This window comes from Drosophila guanche, unplaced genomic scaffold, assembly GCF_900245975.1.
Source record: "Drosophila guanche unplaced genomic scaffold, DGUA_6, whole genome shotgun sequence".
In the NCBI taxonomy this organism is placed as follows: domain Eukaryota; kingdom Metazoa; phylum Arthropoda; class Insecta; order Diptera; family Drosophilidae; genus Drosophila; species Drosophila guanche.
The window spans coordinates 7,657,366-7,679,243 of record NW_022995747.1 but is presented as its reverse complement, the minus strand read 5'-3'; the positions used below and the strand labels follow the sequence as shown (position 1 = coordinate 7,679,243).

At 44.5% G+C, this 21,878-nt stretch overlaps 1 protein-coding gene across 4 annotated transcripts; it reads left to right on the top strand.

The window, feature by feature from the left end:
* The first annotated feature begins 1,578 nt into the window (after positions 1-1,578).
* LOC117583661 lies at positions 1,579-21,869 on the top strand. Of its 4 annotated transcripts, none has more exons than XR_004573809.1 (8): positions 1,579-1,726; positions 11,966-12,889; positions 15,413-15,565; positions 16,344-16,484; positions 16,556-16,670; positions 17,110-17,297; positions 18,629-19,040; positions 19,827-19,948. XR_004573809.1 is itself a non-coding variant. In XM_034272125.1 (7 exons), the coding sequence occupies exons 2-7, from the start codon at positions 12,127-12,129 to the stop codon at positions 20,105-20,107; spliced, it is 1,641 nt and encodes a 546-aa protein (XP_034128016.1). In that variant the 5' UTR covers positions 1,579-1,726; positions 11,966-12,126; the 3' UTR covers positions 20,108-21,869. The 4 variants fall into 4 exon arrangements, 2 of the variants coding, with proteins under 2 accessions (XP_034128016.1, XP_034128014.1); XR_004573808.1 differs by having other exon boundaries at positions 17,110-17,306; XM_034272125.1 differs by lacking the exon at positions 18,629-19,040 and having other exon boundaries at positions 19,827-21,869.
* Positions 21,870-21,878: the final 9 nt, after the last annotated feature.

Here is a 21,878-nt window from a genome sequence, read left to right as displayed (position 1 = left end):
CCAAAAGCGTGGTGTTCATTTCATTTTGATGTTGCCCGCAGTTCTGTTGAATGCGTTTCAGCATTACTTTGTCTCCCCTTTTTTCACTCATTTCAAAAGAACTCGACTTTAGCTAGCATTTAGTTAGTGGTTCCGGCAATGGTACTCGTGTGTGCGTAAATGTATTTACACCAAGTGCTTTGTTCTTCCGATGAATATTTTGAAAAAATCTAAAAAATATGTCAGACATTCATGCACTCGTGGGCGGTCAAAGTAGCATTCAGATTACACAAGATCATGCTTTAAATTTTGCAATATACCCCGAAAAACTTCTTTAAAAATTCAAAAGCTGATGAGACAAAAGAAGCTGTAAAGAAAATGTTATAATTTCTAACAATTTTGATGCAAGTCAGTTATCAAATTTTAAATTAAATGAATAAATAAGCCCCATTTGATATTTCATTAATCAAAGTATGCAATGCTAGACATGTTTTCCCCCAAATTGTCAATCCTTAAAGTATGCAATATTTGCATTGACCTAATCATAAAATAAATCCCTTTAACGCGATTCATTTCCGATTCAAGTAGCACGTACCAGGTGCAGCGTGGAAACCATCTAGCCATTCCACTGGTTTCGTTGGTGGTTGCACTGCACTTAGCTCACGTGCTCATCAAATGTACAACTGGAGTGCTTCCAAGAGAAGAGTTTCAAACAACAGTTTCATTTAATACCAATTAAAAGTGTTCATCTCTTGTATACAAGCGCAGTTATTCCTTAAATTTTGGTATGTATAAGCACAATTTTTGGGCAAACTCAATTTCCAACTCGTTTCATTAATTAAAATGTTGGGTTAAATATTTAAATTGGAAATTGCTGCTGCGACGGCAACTTTCTCTAAGCGAATTAAAATGTTTACTCTGCGAAAATGTGGTCGACTTAAATTGTGATAAATATGATGTTGAATGGCACTTTGTCGAGCAAACATTGCTGAACTTTACAATTGAATATTTCGTTTAATTTGGACTGCTTTTGTTTGGCTTTGGCATTGTTTTATTTTGTGGCACTGGCGAAAGGTCAGTTAACCCGGCTTAGCCAGAGCCAACCCGAAAGACGGCTCTCGGAGGGAGGACGTGTCATGTATTATGGATGCGGCCAATGCGAACTTTCAACTCCCTGAACTGGCAGCAGCTTCCTAAATGGCCCAGCATTCAAAATGACATTTGCGCCACATCACACCCGAGTCCAGTCGAATCCAGTCCGGGAGAACTCCTACCTTCTGGCAATGCATGCGAAATTTGGTTGAGCACGAAAAAAAAACGTGGAAAGAAAATGAGGAAAAACTGCCTGCTGCCCTAAACCGATGTGCCATGTAAATAGTAAACTTTGTAGGCCGTGCGACGAGAGGGGCCAAAGCCTCTTCATCGACGACGGTTGGCGCGGAAAAGTGTGTCACCTGCAGGGTCGCCTCTCTCCCATTGCCCATTGCGCAGGTCCTGGGTGCTGGTCTCCGCCGCCTGTTGGTGTACATTTGCGAACAGCTTTCACCAACGATGGCGATTTCCTTAGAACATCCGAGGATTGCATGTTCAGAACGTAGTCATACGTTGAAGCGCGTGGTCGTCCAAAGTTCTTGCTCCGGAAAATTCAAGGGGAGTACAGGAAAATAGCAGTGAAACAACAACAAACTAGAGCAGAGCCCAGCAGCAGCAGAAGCAGCAGAAGCAGCAGCAGTCGACGAAGGAAATTGTGAGCAATTTGTACTTTAGTATATTTTTACGCGCGCGTGGTCGTCTCCCTGTCTGTGTCCCTATCTGTGTGTGAGTGTGTGAGTGAGTCTTTGGGTGTGTGAGTGAATGATGATGATGAGATCCAAACTCGATTCAGACCGTGCAACAGAACCACATCCAACAAAACAAGCAAAACCCGACTGAAAAGTGCAAACACAAACAAAAACAGGATAAACTTTTGCTTTTTGAGCCAAGCAAATATTTTGAAAAAAAGCACCAAAGCTTGAGGTGAGGAGAGTGAAAAGCAATCAAAGTAATAAATGAAGTGGCAACCAGCGAACAGCACAAGGAAAAAGAGGAGAAGACCAAGAATAAAAGGGAAATCCAAAAAAATCAATGCCTTTTTAGCTGAGTTATACGCTACGTATACGTGATATGTACCAAAGCCATAGCCATAGCCATGGTCGGAGCCATGGCCGGAGCCAACGGCGGGGAAAAAGCCAAATAATAATAAAGGAAATTCTCACGTGACGCATAAAAAAAAGCAGCCACAAGCACACCAACAGACACACAACCCACACAGATACAGCTACTCTACCTGCCACACAAATTGAAGTTGGCGAAACATATTTGCGCAGCCAGGTGGCAAGGATGTAGGAAGCATATGATTATGATGAGGCAGTACTGGTGACTTTTTGGGGCAGCAGCAGGAGGACACAAATTGACAACAGCTGGGGGGGCAAGAACATTCAAAGGATGGTGGTGCAAGTACATGGGGATGAAAGGAAGTGGAAGATTGCCTTCTGCCACATTTGTTGCTGCCAGTTTGCATACATTGAATTTAATGAACTGCCTGTCCCAGTATCGGTGTCTGCATGCGAGTGGATCTGTGTGTGTGTGTGTGTGTTGGATTTGCTTTTAATAATTTAGCTTCGCTCAGAACTAAATGACGCTTTTTAAAGTATGGAACGTCAGGCGACCCCAATATGCGGCAAGCGGCTAGCGGCAAGATGTGGCAGAGGCAGAAAACCCACCAGAACAGAAGACGGAAAAGACGCAAAAGGAACAAGAAAACACGAACCATTTAATGCCCCTTCGCACCCTCTGTGAGTGTACGTATGAGAGTGTATGTGCAAGCCCGAGTGGAGAAGGGCAGGCATACTAACACACTTAGCTTGGAGGACTACGTCATCCTAGCACAGAGCCAGAGGCAGCGGCAGTGGCAGTGGCAGCGGCAGCGGCAGCGGCAGAGAACCCATAGCCAAAGCAAGAGCCAGAGCCAGCAGCCAAACCAGCAGACTCGGCCAGGGGCTGACTCTGCCCCAACGTCGAGTCGTCACATTTTCGCACTCACAATCACATCGCGTGGCACATAGGCCCAGGCCCAGGCCCGCTCTGGCCTCCACACAGTGGCACAGTCACTACCACACATGCACATTGGGGTGAAGTTATACTGACTCGAGGGTTCCTCCTACGGATCGATTTGGGGGAAACACAGACTTTGCGGCAATTGCAGTCTCGCTCGGTTACTTCGCTGCTTACTGCTGCACGGAAATCTGCATGCGGCGTGGAGGGGCTTTGTAGGAGAATGGATGGATGGTTCGATTGCCTGGATGGAGACGTCATCAAATCGCATCGAGTCTATAAATATATCACCGATTTCCGAGGGATAGATGAAAGGGCTGCAGTAAATTTCAATATGATCCGACAAGCGGCGGCATGACCCTTGACCTTCGACAACTGCCTTGTACCTTGTGCCATGCACCATGTACCATGTGCTCGATTTGCCCATTTATGCTTTGATTTTCTAAGGTCTACCGCCCCCCCCCATTCTCAGACCCGGCCAACTACAAAATCATTTGCCATCAAAATCGCATGTCTCTGGCAAAACCTCGTAATACTCGTATAAAATACCCAAAACAAAAAAAAACAAAGAACAGAAAAAATAGAAAGCAGAACGAGACCAGAAATCCTTGTCGCACAGTTTGCGTTTATAATTTATATTGCATTCTTCTTCTATATATTCTCTTGTTTTAGTTGCGCATTCGGCCTTGTCTTTACGCTTTCTATCTGTATCTGTAGTTGTACTTGTATCTGTGCCTCTGGGCCTATCTTCTTCCGTGCCTGTGCCTGTGTTTGTCTTATGAGGAGACCTTTAAGTATGCCCGCTGGCATTTTGGTGCTTTCGTTCAGCTCGAGGGCTTCCCTGCTTTATGACTATTAAAATGTGCATTTAAATACACACACTCATGCAGATAAATATATACATATACATACATATGTATATATGATCTTTTGCGGTCTGTCCCCTTTTGCTGGGTCCTTTAGGGGCGCGTCGTTGAAAATTGAAATTTTGCGCTTATTTATGGAACGTCTTGAGACGTTGGCGTTGATTGCTGTAACGCCCCATTGCCTGGTACATGACTATAATAATGATTGCCATTTTTATAGGCCAGCGCAGGAAGATAAATTGTTTGTGGCCGCCAATGCCGCTGGCCGGAAAATCGTTTTCGTTTTCCCCCCCCCGTAAAGTCTTTTCTTGAAAGTTTTGCTCTTTTGGGCTGCTGCGTCGCTGTCCCCGGAATGAATGCCAATGAAGGGAACCGCATTGGCTAACCCATTTTCAAAGAAGTATCGTCAGGCAGTAAGTCTGTCTGTCGGCAGAGACAGAACCCAGTGCTGTCTACACTGCGTATTTTTCGGGTAAATGTGAAGTGGTAGGGCACCCCTGTGAAACTGTCAACTCTGTCGGGCACCATCTCCGTCCGTAGGCGCGGTTTGCTTAATTGCTCTAATTAATTTGACTGAGGTGAGTCTGTAAATTGCGTTTAGCCTTCGCTCCCAACCTCCTAATGTGTGGCCGTTCTATAAGTAGCTTAAGGACAGTACGTGCTTACGTATGAGTGTCCATCTCTAGGGCTTAAACTTCGGCTCCACCTCCTGTCTAGGCCATCCAATTGTGCTGCGGTCGTTTGGTCCCATTTTGCTGATGACACAGGCCCGAGTAACTCTGGCTTCTGCCACTTCAATGGCAGCCGTCTATTATGACCCTCGGAACATGTGTCAGAGTATGTCCGGGTTGGTGTCTCGGTGTGCCTGGAGCTGCACGTGTGGAATATTAAAGCAAACTGTACAAACAGTTGTTGCCACATTAACCATGTCATGGCAAGTGCATATGCCAGTCTATCCCACACTCCATTAGCCCCCATCCTCCAATCCAATCCAATCCAATCCAACTGAACCCCGCGCAACCTATTCCCTCCCTGGCATACATTTAATTCTGCGTAGGCAATCGTTTTTCGTGGCACAACTTAAATGACCAATGTCCGACTTTCAGCACTCGGGCAGGCGATGTTTTGAGGGGGCACTTATGGATTAAGCGGAGAATCGCATTAGCCGACGGCTCGGGAACGTTCAAAGAAACGTGTGAAAGCTTAGTGCCACATGCACACGCACCCAGGTAGCATGCCACTGTTGTGACGTGTCGCACACAGTGCACACAGAAAGGCAATGCTAAAGCTCTGCCCACCTGCACAGCGCTTATATATTTCAGCAGTTTTATGCAATTTTCGAAACGCCATCGAAGCGCAGCCACATCCGCACTCACATCCGCTCCGACGGCAAAAAGGAAGATGTGTCCGTGAGGCTTTGCCTTTGATGGGTGGTTGTGGGTATACGAGGATTAATGGTCCATTTTTCATATCGAGTTACTCTTAACTCTGTGTCAAATAAACCACAAACTGTACGTTTGAGTGTTTCCATTGATTCTCGTTACATTTCTTAGCGTTTGTTAGAATTCTGTGATTGTAGCATGCAACAATTCTAGAGCATACAGAAGTGTATCCCATAAGCAGGGTGTCTTAACCTTAAATGTTGGTATTGAAAGCTAAAAGAAATTGTTAAAAAACATTATCCGACAAAAACTCAACCAGAACGCGGAATATTTTCCACGAATCGATTCAATGGCTTTAAAAAGGCGGGGTACTCCACAGTTGAAAACTCTGAATAATGCAATCTCACTGGGTGGTATCCGCTTTTATCATATTTATCGCCAGTTAGACGCCAACACTGCAAAAGTCCATTAGAAAAGAGAATGGAAGGGGACTGTGTGTGGTTGTGGATCCATTGTTGATGGCTTTCTGCATGGCATGCGAATTTAATGGCACGAATTTCTAGCTTTATTTTTTCGGGAAATTTAGCTTAAGTTGCTGCAGAAAATCAACGCCAAATGGAAATGGCACAAAGAAAATCGAACGTAGTCTAATATCCCATCCTTTCGTTGATTTTGTTTGTTTTTATGGTTCATTACTCTTGCCACATTATTTGCCACATTTGAGTGGAGTCTGATGAATCAGGAATATTACCATAACAGTCTGTTACAATTTGACATATGTGGCTTTTCCCGATCTCAGTTGACACGCCTCGTTGCGTGCATTACAATCTCATTAACTGGGCTCATGTTCAAGCTATTTTCAGATGGCTGCACACCCGCACACAGCCCAGCCCGCATGGCAGTGGGGCATTTGCATTGTGAGTGGTGCATATAAGTAGAGCTATGACTGGCACAAAATATTGTTTATAACAACGTCTCAACATTTATTTATAATGTGTCAGGCGGCAAAGGTTAAAAGTTGCCCATCGACTGCCACTCTGTTCCAACTCGAATCAATTGCAGAAGCAGCTCTATGGAAGTCCGCTTGCAGTGAACTCGCTCTCACTTCCCTTTACTTGGGTGATAGGAGCGGGACGGTTTCCCAGAGCGGAAACGGATATGCACAAAAGGCAAAGGGCGAAGCGACCGCCGCCGACGACAAAGTATCAAAGAGCATGGGACATGCATCCGCCTCGTCTTGCCTTGTAAGACAAGCGGCAAATCTTCAGTACTTGTCACGATGTCTTTTCCTGCTGCTTTTTTAGCCTTCCATTCAGTATTTGGTTTTTTGTATACCCGTTCACGGGGCTGTGCTCTTCTTGGCCTAGTGGTGGTGCTGGGCTAATTGGCTCTGTTCGTTGGGGTGGGTACAAAAGCTACAAGAAAAGTTTCAGTGCATGAGGCCGATCAGGAACCGCTGCTAGCCACGCCATGTTTCGTGATTTCTTTGATTCCAGTGCGTTGTTACAGAGCCCCAAAGGCTGAACCATAGTCGTGGCAGGGAAGGGCGGGATCTGGGGCCAGTGCTGGTGCTGGAACCTCCTGCAAACGCGTCCTACAACGTGTACAACTCACGCCATTTCCGCTTGCCACTCGCCTCGCTGTTGTCGTTCTCGTTGTCGTTGTCGTCGTCGTCACAGTGCCACATGGTAACCTTTTGTTGTTTGGTTCGTGGGTTTGTTTGTTTTTTTTTTTTCGTTTGTTTGGTTGCTGGCAATTCTTTATTGTATTTCGCATTTTTCGCCATTTTATTTATTGCCCTTCACATGGCAACCAAGGCAGACCAGAGCAGGCCGAACACAGCAATCAGAGGCAAACCAGGCGCCCAAAAGCAACCTTCCATCCATCCATCTTCCAATTCTTAGACTCAACAGTTTTGCTCCGCTCCAAAACAATCATAATTCATATACTCCCAAGAGTATGCCCTGGCATTCGTATATCCACTTAGTCATCTGGAATTTACCCTCCGAACAACTCAATGAAATGAGAGCCAAAATTAATTCATAATGAACAGCCAGGAATTCTTTTGGTTGTTGCATACCCACCCGTACTCCTGCGGAATGGCGTTGCCCTGATGGGCCATTTGACAACATGCGATATTTAATTGGGTTTTAATGTACATTACATACACACGAAAACACACGGGTGTGGGTACATTTGAAATATAAAACTAAAACCTAATGTAATCCAGCCATGAAGGCGATACGATAAGCGGTACCAAAAACCCAGTGACTGGTCGCAGTAAATTCACGTAAAATGTATCGGATTTGTACGTGGGACGTAGCACAAAGAACAATGAATTAACTACTATGTTATGATATTTATACATATATTTTAATGTTTGTATGTATTTAAAATGTGTTTGCTTTTACCTTGTTGGTAATGCTATTAGGAAGCTCAAAGGAGCGTGCAATTTAATATAAAATGTAATTTACCTGCAAAACAAGTTTTTGTATAACCGAGGGGAGTCCCTTTTGGGGAGAGTCCTTGTTGAAAAGAAAACGAGAGTGCACCATTCTAATTGAGTGTGGAAAAGTTGAAACAGAATTTTCATGAATTTTCCCATTTACACCGGTCCACATCAGCATTAATCTAGCCTCAAGGGTCTGGACATTATTGTCCACTCGTGGTGCTCGTGGCCACAGAAATGCACCGCACAAAATGAACAAAGTGAACAAAGGAATGCCATTCAATGGCCTGTAATCGATGCGCATCGACGTTCTCTGCATTGATTGCTCAATCGCCCAATTCATTTGAGTTTAATTTTCGCTCCGGGCTTTAGTTGAAATTCAATTCACATTCAGTTGGGAATAATGCATTTGTCACACAGATAGACAAAGGTAGGAAAGAGTTTAAAAAACAAATGGCAGAAAGCATTTAGCGCGGATTTCACTGTGATTTATATTTTATTCGATTTTTTTGCTGTTGGTGAATTATGGTAAATGGTAATAAATATTTTGAACTTATTTAAATCAGATAATATAAATATAGCTCGGATCAGTGAGTTCCCAAAAACCGAAAAAACTGTCATTTATTTTCATTAATGCTTGTAGATGAGCTTATTCCTGAAATCCAGATGCATATGTCCACATACATACGTTGAAATCTGTTTATTAAATCAATTAATCCATCGCCTTTAACCATCGCTATTTAATCAGTTAAATAGATGTGAAAGGAATGAAGGAACTTTCAGTTGATGGAATCATTGATTTTTATCCCAAGACTGGATTAGGCTTGGGAGCAAACGACGCCGATGATTGTGCGGATTCAATTTGGTGGTTCTTGGCCCAAATTGAATGACAGCAGATTCCAGTTGTTTGGTTGGATCTTGAGGCCCATTAAGGGCCAACCGAACATTGTCGCCATTCTGTGTGGGTGGCAGCCGGTCTTGGCTAAGACCAATTGTTGGGGTTATCCGTCTTCGTCTTCGCCTTTGGTCTTTGTTAGCGTCTGTCTCTGTCGGAGGGTGCTTGTGTGTGCCAAATGCGAAGCAATTTGTTCCATGCATATAAATCTTAAGAAATAATTGCAGCTATGGCACGCATACACAACCAGAGGGCAGAGTGTTGGGGAGTGATTGTGGGGGGCATAGATTCTGGCCTTGATTGGTTGAGAGTCGCTTAAAATATGCGAGCTAAACTGTATTTTGGCCTGGCTCTTTAGATTCTGCACTGAGATTCGCCATCGCTTCCCATCAGCAATCAATAAAATTTAGCATGCACTTGTATCTGTATCTGCCCAGATATACTATAGCACACGACTGGCTCTTGGCCAAAGTGCGTTCGTTTTGGCCGCGTCTCTCTAAAGCTCACTTGGACTCGCTTTGTTTGCCCTCGCTCTTGCAGCCTTTCGCCATTGTTTGCCCATGCTCAGCGTATTGTTGTTATTGTAAATACTCACACAGATATATACATATATGCATATATATAGAATTGTGTAGATATATATAGACACGTGTGCATAGCCACATGTGTGTCCTTTGCCATTGTTTGCTGAATTTATAGCACGAATATCTGAATTGGCTCTTTGCGACTGTTTGCAGTTTTATTTTTATTTTTATACCCATAAAAAGCCCACGCGCCTCGACCTGCTCTCAAAGCCTCACTCAGACGCGCCTGTTGTCCTTGAGGCTTATGCTAAAACAATGGCTACTCCTGCTCACAAGTATTTATTGGGCCAACTCTCATACCACGTCGATGGGATCACAAAAACGCCGGATGCGGGGTGGAGATTTCTTCCAGGCGGGTGCCTGCTTTATGATTTATGCTTGTGTCATGTTAATTAGCACGATCTTTGGCTGATTTGGGCTCGTGCTTGCATGTCTCTGTGTGCTGCGCATACGACACGTTGTCGCATGTGAAAATATTCCCAAAACAAAGAACAACCTGAACAGCCGCCGGGCAGACGAACATGACACATTTACACAGTGCACACTAGCAGTAAGGGATCAGACTACTGAAATGTAAGGAGGGGAAAAGGGAAATTAGGTATTCATAAATATATATGGCTTTATTTTCGACTGCTATTTTATTCCTTCAAGTTTCATGAAATAGTTTGAGGTCTATATTTTACGAAATTATATATCATTTAGCTAATCTACTTTGGTGGTGTAGTTACCCACAGCTCTTGATACAGGTTTCCAGTTGTTCTGCGTTCTGAGCCAGTTATCAATGGTGACACAAAACGAAAAATAATTAAAACGAAACAAAGTGGAAAAAAAAACGAAGAAAAGCGCAAAACAAAGAACAATGAAATCCCCTGGAATTAACTATCAAGGACTTCTCCTAATTGATTTCATTACGCTTGTAATTAGTTAAGAAATTGAACTTGTTGTTGGGACAGAGGATAAGGATGATGAAATTGCATCCTTTCAATTGAACTTTCACTGTACCAACATACTCGTAGTCCTGCCAACATCCGCTTCGTTACTGAAGCAGATATGTATTATGGCTGTAATTTCCTTGTTTCGTGGCTGGCTTTCATGTGTCAGGCATTTCTCCCATCCACATCACCAGCCCCCTTCGGTCTTTCGGGCTGCCATCCTGCCGTCGGAGGACTGGGCCCACGTCGTGTGGCAGTAATGAATACACTCCAACCAATTGACAACGAATGAATTTATGAAAAAACGAGAAACAATTCCTCCGGATGGGTAAACGGCCCTTGTTCGGGCAAGGATGTGAAACGGCAGTGGGGTATAAATATGCAACATGTTTCCTGTACATCATTCCCGCTTCAGTGCGCTGGTGCGTGCCTCGTGGGTTTACGATTGTCCTCTCCATAACCGAAACCGAAACCAAAACCATATCGTAAACAGGGCAGGCCCAGCTTAACCCAAAGCAGACTCGTATTTGTGGCACAACAATTTCTTATAGGCAATGCGGCATAAATAACAACGGAATGCGGATGCGGATTTTCACTGTGTGACTGTAAAACCTGGTAATGTCTCTGGTGTGCCCCATCAGGGGCATTAATTCTCAAATCAGCACCAAAGCTGGCTCATTTGGCTTATAACCAAGGCACCCCAGGCACTGGAATCTCTATTGTCAAGAGCAGCCGGCATATAAATAATTGTGGATACGTACGTATCTATTCTTTTGGCAGGATAAGAAGATAAATATAAGTGTGGACACACGAGAGTTTAATTACATACAAAACCACATTAAAAAGAGTCTAGAATTAATTGCATGATGATTATAAATGACCAAAAGCAAGAGTTTGACAGGTTTCAGACCGCACAATAAAACAAATTTTCATGTTTTAGCCTGATATACAATCGTACACAAATGCATTCGAGTAGGATTGTATGTGTAGAGCACATAACACACTTCAGCCAATTTACTCTCATGTGGCATGCAGCAATGTTGCCCTATTCATTGTTTATAATCGCTGGACAAACAAGAGGCACTACACAAAAGAGGATGAGGTGCCACAACATGCGTTGCATGTTCAACTCCATGATTTATTCATCAGCTGCCAACTGACTACTCTACCAAAATGGTGTCCATGGCAGCCGTCACACACCAATCACCCCATCACACCCACACCCACACCATGGTAGTAACAATTAAATCAAATTATTGAAACGAGTTTTAATTAAAAGCTTTTCATTCTGCCTGAACAATGGGCTATATATACTTATATAGCTTTATAGTTCTAGCTGTATCCTTGCTGTTGTGGGTGGACGCTCCTAATCCAATTAACTGTCATGGACACACACAAGCTTGCCGTCAGTCAATTTAGTTTCCAGTGCCAAAAAGCTAGCCACAAACTCTGACACCCACACCCAGAAGGCACACAGCCACACTCACACCGAAACACACATCCGGATCCGGGACAACTATCCGGGGAATGGGCGGCGCCACCTGTGTGTCAATTCTGGTTTCAGTTACAGACTTTTGGTGGCACTTTCGGAAATTGTTTCAACAACGGTTTGTAATTTCACACGCCGCAAAGTGATTAGCTCTGCTTTGTAGCCCCCACACCCATCTACAAGCAACAACAGCCTGGTCTGGCCACCCCATCCGAACCCACTTGCAGCATTAATTGAATTCCCAAATCATAAACCGAACTAACCCCAAAATCGTTTTCTGTTTCTCTCTTTGGCAGTGACAGACTTTGATGTGAAACGGAAACGAGGCGACGATAGACAGTGAGAGACAGGAAGCCATAGGACGCCATAGGGCCAACTGGCAAGAGAAGGGGAAAATAGTGTGCAAATTGATATTGTCGAGCAGCATGGATGAGGAGCACGACGACGATCAAATAATATGAGATTAGATGGGGCTTTAGAGCCCCGGCACCGTCACGGTCACGGAGCTGCCATCCTCAAGGGCCGCTTCCATGGTGTTGCCCCACTGAGGCGCGAGACGCGTGAAAAATGTGAGACAAAGCAAAACCAACAAGCTGACGAAGACGACGATGCAGCCACAGAAGCTGAGTGCTTGACCAGCAGCAACAACAGCAAAAGGAACACAATCAGCAGCAGCAGCAGCAGCAGCAACAACTGCCACTGGACGCTGCCACCAAGTAAGACAGCAAACAAAGCCAACTTGGACTTCAACGTTGAGGGCATCTCCACGACAAGAGCAACAGCCCCAAGAGCTGCAGCCCAGGCCATTTCTTTGTGCGACGGAAACGTGAAACGCTCCCCCATTGTCGCCACCCTAAAAAAGCGTGCCCAGCCATCGTTAATGCTAATGGCCGCCACTGTGGGGCCAAGGAACCCCATTCCGAACCCGAATCCGGACCCGAAGAAGAGCATTAGCATGGGCAGGAGCGGGAGCAGGAGCAGGAGCAGGTGCCAAGGCATTGGCCTGGCTCTGGCTAAGGAATGGGATCTGGGCATGAGCCGGAACTGGAGTTGCCTTTGTGGCTGGGGCTGGGGCTGGGGCGCTCCCCTCAACACGTTTGTCCTATGCTTGATTTCCGTTATTGCCCTGCTGCCGGCATTAACGCTCGGCGATGACGGTGATAATTTCTTCGCCGTGAATGCCTTCAGCGCGGGACCGGAGACGACAACCCCAGAGTTTGGTAAGTAACGAACCACCACCCTCCATATCCGTATATGGCAGATAAGAATGCTGCAGCAGTTAGTGTGAAATTAAACTACACACATATATTTATCCTAGGCATAGGCTTGGCATTCGATATACTCGTAGACCGCACTGACGTCATCGAGGTGTCCTGCATGAAGCGGCTGCCTCGGCCATCTTTTGTTCATTTAGCTGGAGGGGTTTCCATTTCAATTGCATAAGCTGTATTTTTTGCTACTCAAGCACAGAGCAGGGCAGGGCAGTGTACAGTATCTTGATGTACGAAAGAACTTTTAGATATAAATAGAAACCGAATAGTTTTATGGGTTTTGCTAATTCTAGAAGTGCACATCTTTTTCTATGGAAATCCCACTTCTTGGCTTTCCTTGAACCGCTTTTCAGGGTTCAGTGTATTCGTACTAGCACGAGACAAAAGTCATTTTCCTACTCACAGATTACTTGTATCTCTCTCTCTCTCTCTTGTGCTCTGGCTTTAATGTGCAAAAGTTCCTTAAGTACTCGAGCATCTTTCGAGGTGAGCTTATAAGCCAAGTTCGCTTTAATGAAGCGGCCCTGGTTTCGTTAATTATAAATGTGGCTCCTAATGCAGCTCGGGGGCTGTTTAATGCCAGGCCATCAACCCGTCTGACATGTGCAATTTGTTCACCGATTTTTGGCCCCAGTCTTTGGACCTTTTCAAGAGTCATGCTGGGACCTTGTTGAAAAATTGGCCCTGTACCGGCACCCAGTGAATGGAACCTGGCAATTGGGTAATCTCTTTTCGGTAAGGCTATCAAAGGTTGGCCTCGGGTCAGGGACAGGGACAGGGACCGGCACCCTCACACAAACCGCTACCCGCATCCAACCTGGAGGCCTGCCGGCGGTTGCCACTTTGTCAACACTTTGAGAGAATTTCCTGGTTGCTGCAGTGCCACGGAAACCAAATAAAGCTCAGCTGCAAAAAAATATTGAGCAAAGCTGTGTGGCATGATGCTACGGCAGGCAGGGGTTTCCATTTCTCTTTTGTAAGCTACAAGGGAAGGGTGTGCAAGGGTCGATTGATGCCAAGCATTTAATGTCGAATCCAATAAGGAATATCTAAAATGGAAATGGCTTAAATTTGTATGTTCGTGAATAAATTAAATTCTTCGCATTGAGTCGATAAAGGGATGTGCTGTGTGCTGTCTTAAGTTTTCAATCAGATTCTCATTCAACTTATAAATTCTTAAACATGCTTACAATGTGCCCTAAATTAATAACTTGTGATTTAATGCAAGTAAAGTACTTCTGAATATTTTAGAAATTGTTTCTTTCAGAAAGGAAAGGGTTTATAGCAGAAGTGCGCTTATTTCCAATAACAAAACCTCCATGAAAATTCGGATTGTTGATTGAGATCTCCCATATATTATAGTCAAGGAAATAAAGGCTACTGGTTCTTGAGGAAGCCCTAAGTCGAGCATTCCAGTTCGCTCATTATTCACATTAGCATTCATTTTTTAGCATTTTGCTGGAACTAAAGCTACTATTCATAGTCAGAAGGCGGTGCATTTAAAAATAAACCGCAAGCAAATAGACTCTCGGCCCCGACAACAGGCTCTCACACACACACACTGGTACACACACACTTTATAACACAAACATGCACTAGGGGCAGATGGGAGGCGGAGTGAGCAAGCATCTAGAAAATGGCGCACCCCGTTTGTGCATGAGCAGCCATTTTGTTTTGTCTTTTCGCTTCCGCTGGCTTAAATGTCGAGCGAGGGCGCATCCGTTCCACAGCCCGCTATTTTGCCGGTCCCACTGTCGATCCCGCTCCCTGTTATGGTGTCGGTCTTGGTCTTGGTCTCTCAGTAATTATGGCAGGAGTATCAACAGAATTAGTGAGGCAACGGCTGGCATAAACGCGGCGTATACGAGCATACGAATATGCCATGACGTTGTAACGGGGTTAACTTAACCCTTGACTGGGGCTGAGATTTTGCACACATTGTCGGTGGCAATCCCCTAGCCAGAGTCGCTCCCAAGAGCTTAATTAAGATGTGAAGGGCCACAAACTCGACTCGCTGCCAGCTCGAGCACAGGTGAGTGTGTCTGTGTCTGCGGCAGGCCATGTTTTCATTCCATTCAACGTTAATGAAGGATTCGCCAGTGCCTCCGGGCATATGTATACGTACGTACTCGTACTTTCTCTTGTGGTTGAAGTGCAGCAAAGGCCAAGACACGACCCAGGCCGCTGGCACTCTTAAGGCCTCTCTCGGGAAATGGAGAGACACGGGCAAACACCTCTACCAAGCTGGCTTCAGAGCTGCGCTGCGGCTAAAGAATTTACATTTTAATCTTTCTGTAAGTCGCTGGGGGATTCCGAATACATTTCACAAAGTTTCCTTCCACTCTTTCACGTTTTTTATTGATATGCACAGCGGCAAATCGAAAGTTTGTTTCGCTTTCATTACAGATTTCCCACATGGGGATTAGTCAAAACAGACACGAGTTACCAACAGTTTTGCGTCTCTCCCTATAGATTATGCCAGCCGCGGACAGAAGAAGTTTGGGGACAAGTGCGATAACACCTTGGAGTGCGGTTTCCCTGGCTCCATATGCGATCCCAAGAAGAAGTCCTGTCAGTGTACGGAAGATCTGCCCGTCACCAATCACATTGATAAATGTGGCAAAGGTAAGTTAACGTGAGGGAGGTAGGTAGGGTTATGGCTGTCCGCCCTTGCTTTTCCGGCTTTTCCTGCCTTTCCTGCCTTTCCTGCTGTCACTCTGCCAAGTTTTCATTAAAAAAGAGTGAAGAGAAATTGCACTGCCAGCAAAGTAAAATCCCCCAAAGCGTTGTCTTGATTGTGGGGCGCAGCCACAAATTCTGTAAATTAAAATAGAAAACTTGGCAGCAGCAACAGCAGGTAGCAATATGGGGAGACAGTGGCAAAAGTGCAACTAATGCATGTTTGATATAATTATAATGGATATTCCCCCAACGCGACATCTGTTCAATACTTTAAATTAAAATCAAATTGAGGCGTATTCTATTCTCTTTGATGAGCATATTTATGGCTGGTGCCTAATGAATCCCATGACGAACTGCTGTCAGGCCGCACAGCTTATTTTTATGGGTGTTACTCAACTGTTTTGCCTGATTTCCATCTCCTCGGCCACTAATCCCCGTACAACCCGAGCATTGTCTGCCTGTAACTGTGGTGCCTCCCCTCCATGATAATATTTGTCATCGAAGTGGACAAGCCACACAGCAGAGTCAATCCTCCACAGCCATGTCGCACTTCAATCAGCCCTCAAATCAATCCACAAACAGTCACGACAGCGGGGAAATATTTTCTCTGATATGGGTACCATTTGTTGTTGACCGTATGAATCATAGTGTCAGCTCGATGCGATATGCCAATGCCCACTCATCCGATGCCCATATGTTTGCTTCCTGTTTCCTTTTGCAGAGGCCGCCATCAACGAGTCCTGCTTCTTCAACGAGCAGTGCGAGCAGAAATACTTTCAGACCGAGTGCCGCGATGGACGATGCGCCTGCCGCTTTGAGATGTCACCCGTTTGGGCCAAGGATGGCACTGTGGAGTGTGCAGGTCGGTGCTCAGCTGCTCAGACGGTCAGCCGACAAGTATCCATGTTAATGGGGAAATGTGTTTGCTTGCAGGGCGCCAGGATAAACGGGGACCCGAGACCTACATCGATCCGGCCATGATTTTCGTGCTGGTAGGAATGGCATTGATGTTTATTATTATTTGTGTCGTCCTGCGATTGTTTAGCCAGTGAGTAAATTGCAATGCAAACATCTCCACCGCCCCACACCGAACACCAACACCACTTTCAGTACTTGAGCTTCTTCCATCTTGGCCATATGCTTTTGCCCGTCTAGAGGGGCCCTGAACTGGGTCAATGCGGCTGTCGATGCTTCGATGCTTCGATGAGGCTTCATTAATTTGCTTGATGCTGTTGCCTATGCCGATGCTCAAGCGATGATGCCAGTGCCGATGCGGTTGGCAAGCGAAACATAATTTGAGCACCAATTAATTTCCAGTCTAATAAACTGAATTTTTCCATCAATTACGAGCAAAACCAAGGCAAGGGCAAAGGGCAACAGCATCCTCATTAGCCACAGCCATCTCCCAGCTTTGGCACCCATCAACCGCTGAGCTTCTTCTGCCCATCCCAGAAATGAAACTAATGCCTTCAATCAAACCATTATAGAGCCCGCTGGCATGAGAATCGGACCATCTTCAATACGCCCAATCCGCGCCTGATGAACGTCTCGCTGCTGCGCGACAGCAAGCTGCTCCACGGCCAGGAGCGACGTGGATCTCGGATGTCGGTGCGCGCCCCATCTCGGCAGCCCAGCATGGCCTCGCTGCGTCCGCACTCGCCCAATCCGTCGCTAGGTAAGACAGGTTTGTATCCATTTCCACCACCAAGGGAACACACACCCATTTTGTCCGGTCTTCTTCTGAGTCTTTCGAGTGTACAATTTTGATTTGAATTATTATAATTTTTTTTGTTTGGTTCCTTTCTTATTATTTTTCTGTTTACTGTTTGATTTGTATCGACAAACTGCAGAACTTTCTTTTTACAGCCCAAATAAAAATAAAACGAAAAGAAAGAGAAACTCCAAATACAAACTCAATCAATCAGTCAGTCAAGCAACCAATTGATCAGTCAGTCACCCAACAAGAAACAAACAAAATCACCAAACTGAAACGAAATCTCTCTCGGGAATATATTCCAGGCATCAACTCTCAGGTGGGGAATGTGCCAAAACATGGCAGAAATAATAAGTATGATATGCGATATTAAAATAGATAGAAGTCTAGCTAGTCAGAGCAGAGTCTATGTCTGGGTACGGAGTACAATGATGAACACAGCAATAGCGGTTTGAAATATAAAGTATGGGAAAATAAAGCTTGGGGCTCAAGGAGTTTGACATAAATATCATTATAAATATACTGAGATATCCATCATTACACACTCGATGACACATAAATTCGATTCGTATTTAACTTGACAAATTACCTGCCCAAACAATTATGTTAAGAAAAGGATCCCATAAAATCAATAAAATCATCACCACCTGCTTTCCATTCTTTATATGTTAACTCTTTGGTTTAGAGTATACTTAATATTTTTAGTTGTACAAACAGCACGTGGCTAACTCGCTGGGCCGCACTGTACACAAGTATCTGGCCATATTGGCAACCTTATCCAACATCAACAACGTTCAGAAATGCTAAAACGAAGCAAGACCAACAACAAGCTCTTTAGGGGCTCAATCAATTTGACTGACAGTTTAAGAACCGTTTTATTCGACGCCTTTCGCTGCCATTTGGGGGGTATGGTTGTTTTTTTTGTGTTGTTGCTGTAACTGCCTCTGGCCATTACCGTGATAATTGTTGTTGTGCTAAGCCCAGCGGACAGTTGTCTGAAATTACCTTTTTGGGTTATTTTTATTCTTGTTTGAGTTTTGCGCCAAGTCCCCCAAGCCCAGACGAGACCAGACCCAGACCAGCCCAAAACACCCCAAAACCGTCAGGTTTCACCCATCAGGACGCAATGTCGCGTGCCTTTGTAAAAGCGAAATATTAAACGTATCCAACCCGCTCATTCCCTTCACTCCACCGCCCACAACAAACGAACAACAAAAACCACCAAAATCCAAACTTAAACAAAAACGACAACGACACCGCTATGGTGAACCCATCAACGACACAACAAAAAGGACGCATGATCCGCTCGAAGAGCAACACACGCTCCAGTGATTCACGTGTCAGCGATGTGTCCACCTGTTCCCGGTTGCTGGAGCACCCGAGCGCCGCCAACCAGCACAACATAGTCCACAGTCACTTTTTGCCCTATGTGCCAACGACCACGGCGGCCACCGCCTCAGCCTCAGCCACAGCCATGACAACGTATGCTGCCTCAGCCACGCCTTCACCCACGCCCACAGCCAGTGCATCGCCAGCGATGCAGCCAGTCACCGCCACAACCAGCACCACTTATGTGTCATCGCCGGGTGCGGCACCAGCCTGTGGCCGAACGATTAAGTTTTAGATCACAAATACTTAACAATACGTATCACAAAGCAAAATGCTAAAAGCAAAAGAAAAAGCATCCATATCAGGGTCCAAGAGGTAGGCAGTCCCAGTCCAAATGTCCCATCCAACCGATTCACCTCTAAATACATATAATCCCAGTCCCACGAAATCGTGAACAGTTTTTGTAGTGTAAATTTGATGTCTTGTTAGCGAAAGTTGTATCCAAAGTTGTACTTGTACTCGTACTTGTAGTTGTTGTACTCGTTGTTGTCGTTGTTATCCTTAGTTCGAAATGTTATTGTAAACCTAATGTTAAGCTTTGGCTGAGAGTAGCAGTTTGACCTGTATGTAAAACTATTACTACTCCTGCTACCAGTACTCCTACTCCACTTATACAAATACAAACCTCTAGAACCCCACTTACACAGATATAGTTCCAGAGATACCCGAGCAGACAAATACACGCCGACACAGACACACAAAAGATACAATCGTAGATACCATCCTGAATCTGTCATCAAACGCTTTCTCTCTCTCTCTCTCTCTGTTATTCGAACACTATCTGATTCATTGACGCATCCATTTTGATTTGAGTTTCCGCTTTGGTTTCCTTCCTTTATGGCACGGCTCTTATACGATATTCGACCTCTATATAAATATAGTTTCCTCAACTGGCTTTCTTCCATATAATTTGATACATTTATTAATATAGAACATGAGTAGTGAGGGACTTGAACATGAACCAAGTTCGAGTCCTGAATCGACCACATGGCTGTTGTACCGTGATGCCAACGATAACTTCCCTATAACCGGTTATCTGTAGCCTGTAGATTGGGGCCATGACTCTACATTGATACTGATGATTGTCCGTTTCCCACACAGGCTCGGACTCGCACGGCAGCGCCAGCAACGCCTCGGGCACTTCAGTGCGCTCCAATCGCAGCAATTCGGTAGCTCCCGGCAAGGTAACACATCATGAGCGCCACGGATCCGCCCATCGGCAGCACCATCCCCATGGGCATCAGCCGCAGCACCACCACCATCAGCAGCAGCATAACCAGCAGCCGCAGTCACCGCAGGAGCAGGCGCTGATCACCAACATCACCACCAATCCGGTGGCCGAGAGCGTGACTGTCGAGATCATCGAGCCGGGACAAAAATAGGAGGAAGAGGAGCAATAGAAGGAGGAATAGTGAGGCAAGCAATGGAGTATGGCATACTAGACCAGATAAATGGCAAACTCTCTGACACGAACACTGTACACGAATTCGAATCGTCGGTATACGAGTATATATACTATGTACTTGGTCACGATATATGCACGCGATAATAAGGCTGGCTCCCCGATACGAATAAAGGATGGGCGAATGGGGGGCCAGGCCACACACACACACACACATGATGCCATTGTTAGACTCTTTTTGACAAAGACAATTTTTGCAATTAGTGACAAATTTTGTAACCAAACCAATTATATACTTATTATATATATATTGTACGGAGCATATAACAACTTTTGCTGACACACTCACACACACACCCAACCAAAAAAACAAAGAAAATGCTAATGAATTACTTACGATATATGCATATATAGCGAGCAATGCGTATACCGCGACTACACCGTAAAAAAATATTGAAAAAAAACCTTGCATAACAAATTCATACTACTCTTTTTTTCAACCAAAAAAAACAAAAACAAAAAACAAGCAAAACAAAGAAAATCAATGAAGAAAACTTTATTCATTTATATAATATATTGTAATGCAGTTATACTAGAGATATCTAAGCTTTGGGTTGAAGGCTTTATGAAACAAAACAGAGAAAGACCCATTAGGCATAGTGAAAACGTAGAGAGACCCAAGTCAGTCAGGCACGATCTCAGCTCGTAGTGTTCTATAACCAATCAATCTCAATTGGTGTGACCCCTTTCGCAGACGGTCACTGCGGAATCATTGCCAAACAAAAAAACACGAAATGAATTCGGAAAAAAACCAAAAGCAATTCGCTGATACAACGCCTTATCTATACTCGTAACTATAGTGACAAGCCGACTCAGATCGCGACTGAGCCACGCCTCCAATGGCTGCTCTAGCTCCCACATATGGATGTTAGCCCAAAATGGAAATGGTAGGGAAAACCAAGATGAAGAAATATTAAACAACCTCGGGACCATATTTTATAATCAAAATATGCGTTTCATTGCGAAGCACGCACGTTCAGATTATTCTTATTTTCAACTTTCGATTTATTTTATCAAGAAACACACATCTCGCTCTAGAGATTAAGATACGGCAAAATTGTACCTATACTTTTACCAACTTTTTGCTAGCTGAGCTAAAAGTGTTAGGGAACACACCCACACCCACGCCACACAACACACAAAATGATATTAAGGATAATGAATATACAATGAATGCTAGCAGTACGCACACAACATATACATAGAATCTAAATTGACTTCCAGTTTTATAATATTATAGTTTTACCTAAGTTCTAGAGTCCCTGTAAACACTTTGTGCTAAATTTGGTTTAACAGCGATATTTTCCACTCACCGATCGAGATCGAGGCCGGGGACCTGGGATTGTGCATTGGGCTAGCCGAGAATAGGGGAAGATTTTCGGGTCTGTCCAATGCGGAGTTTGAAGCGGTGCCCGCTGTAAGATCTTCAAGTTATAGCCATAGTAGATATACATATGTAGAAGTTTGAGATCGATAAGGTTTAGTTGTTGCCCCCAGACACCATGGAAAAACAGATAACTCTCATTTGCTTTTGTGCTCAATCAAAGAAGCTTAACTGTGAGAATAACAAAACGAATACAAGATACAAATAAATGTAGAGCAAGAAAATAATCTTAAAATGCTTGAAAACTTTAGCTAAACAATTAAAATTAGTGTAACTCTAACGACAAACAAAAACAAAACCAGAACAA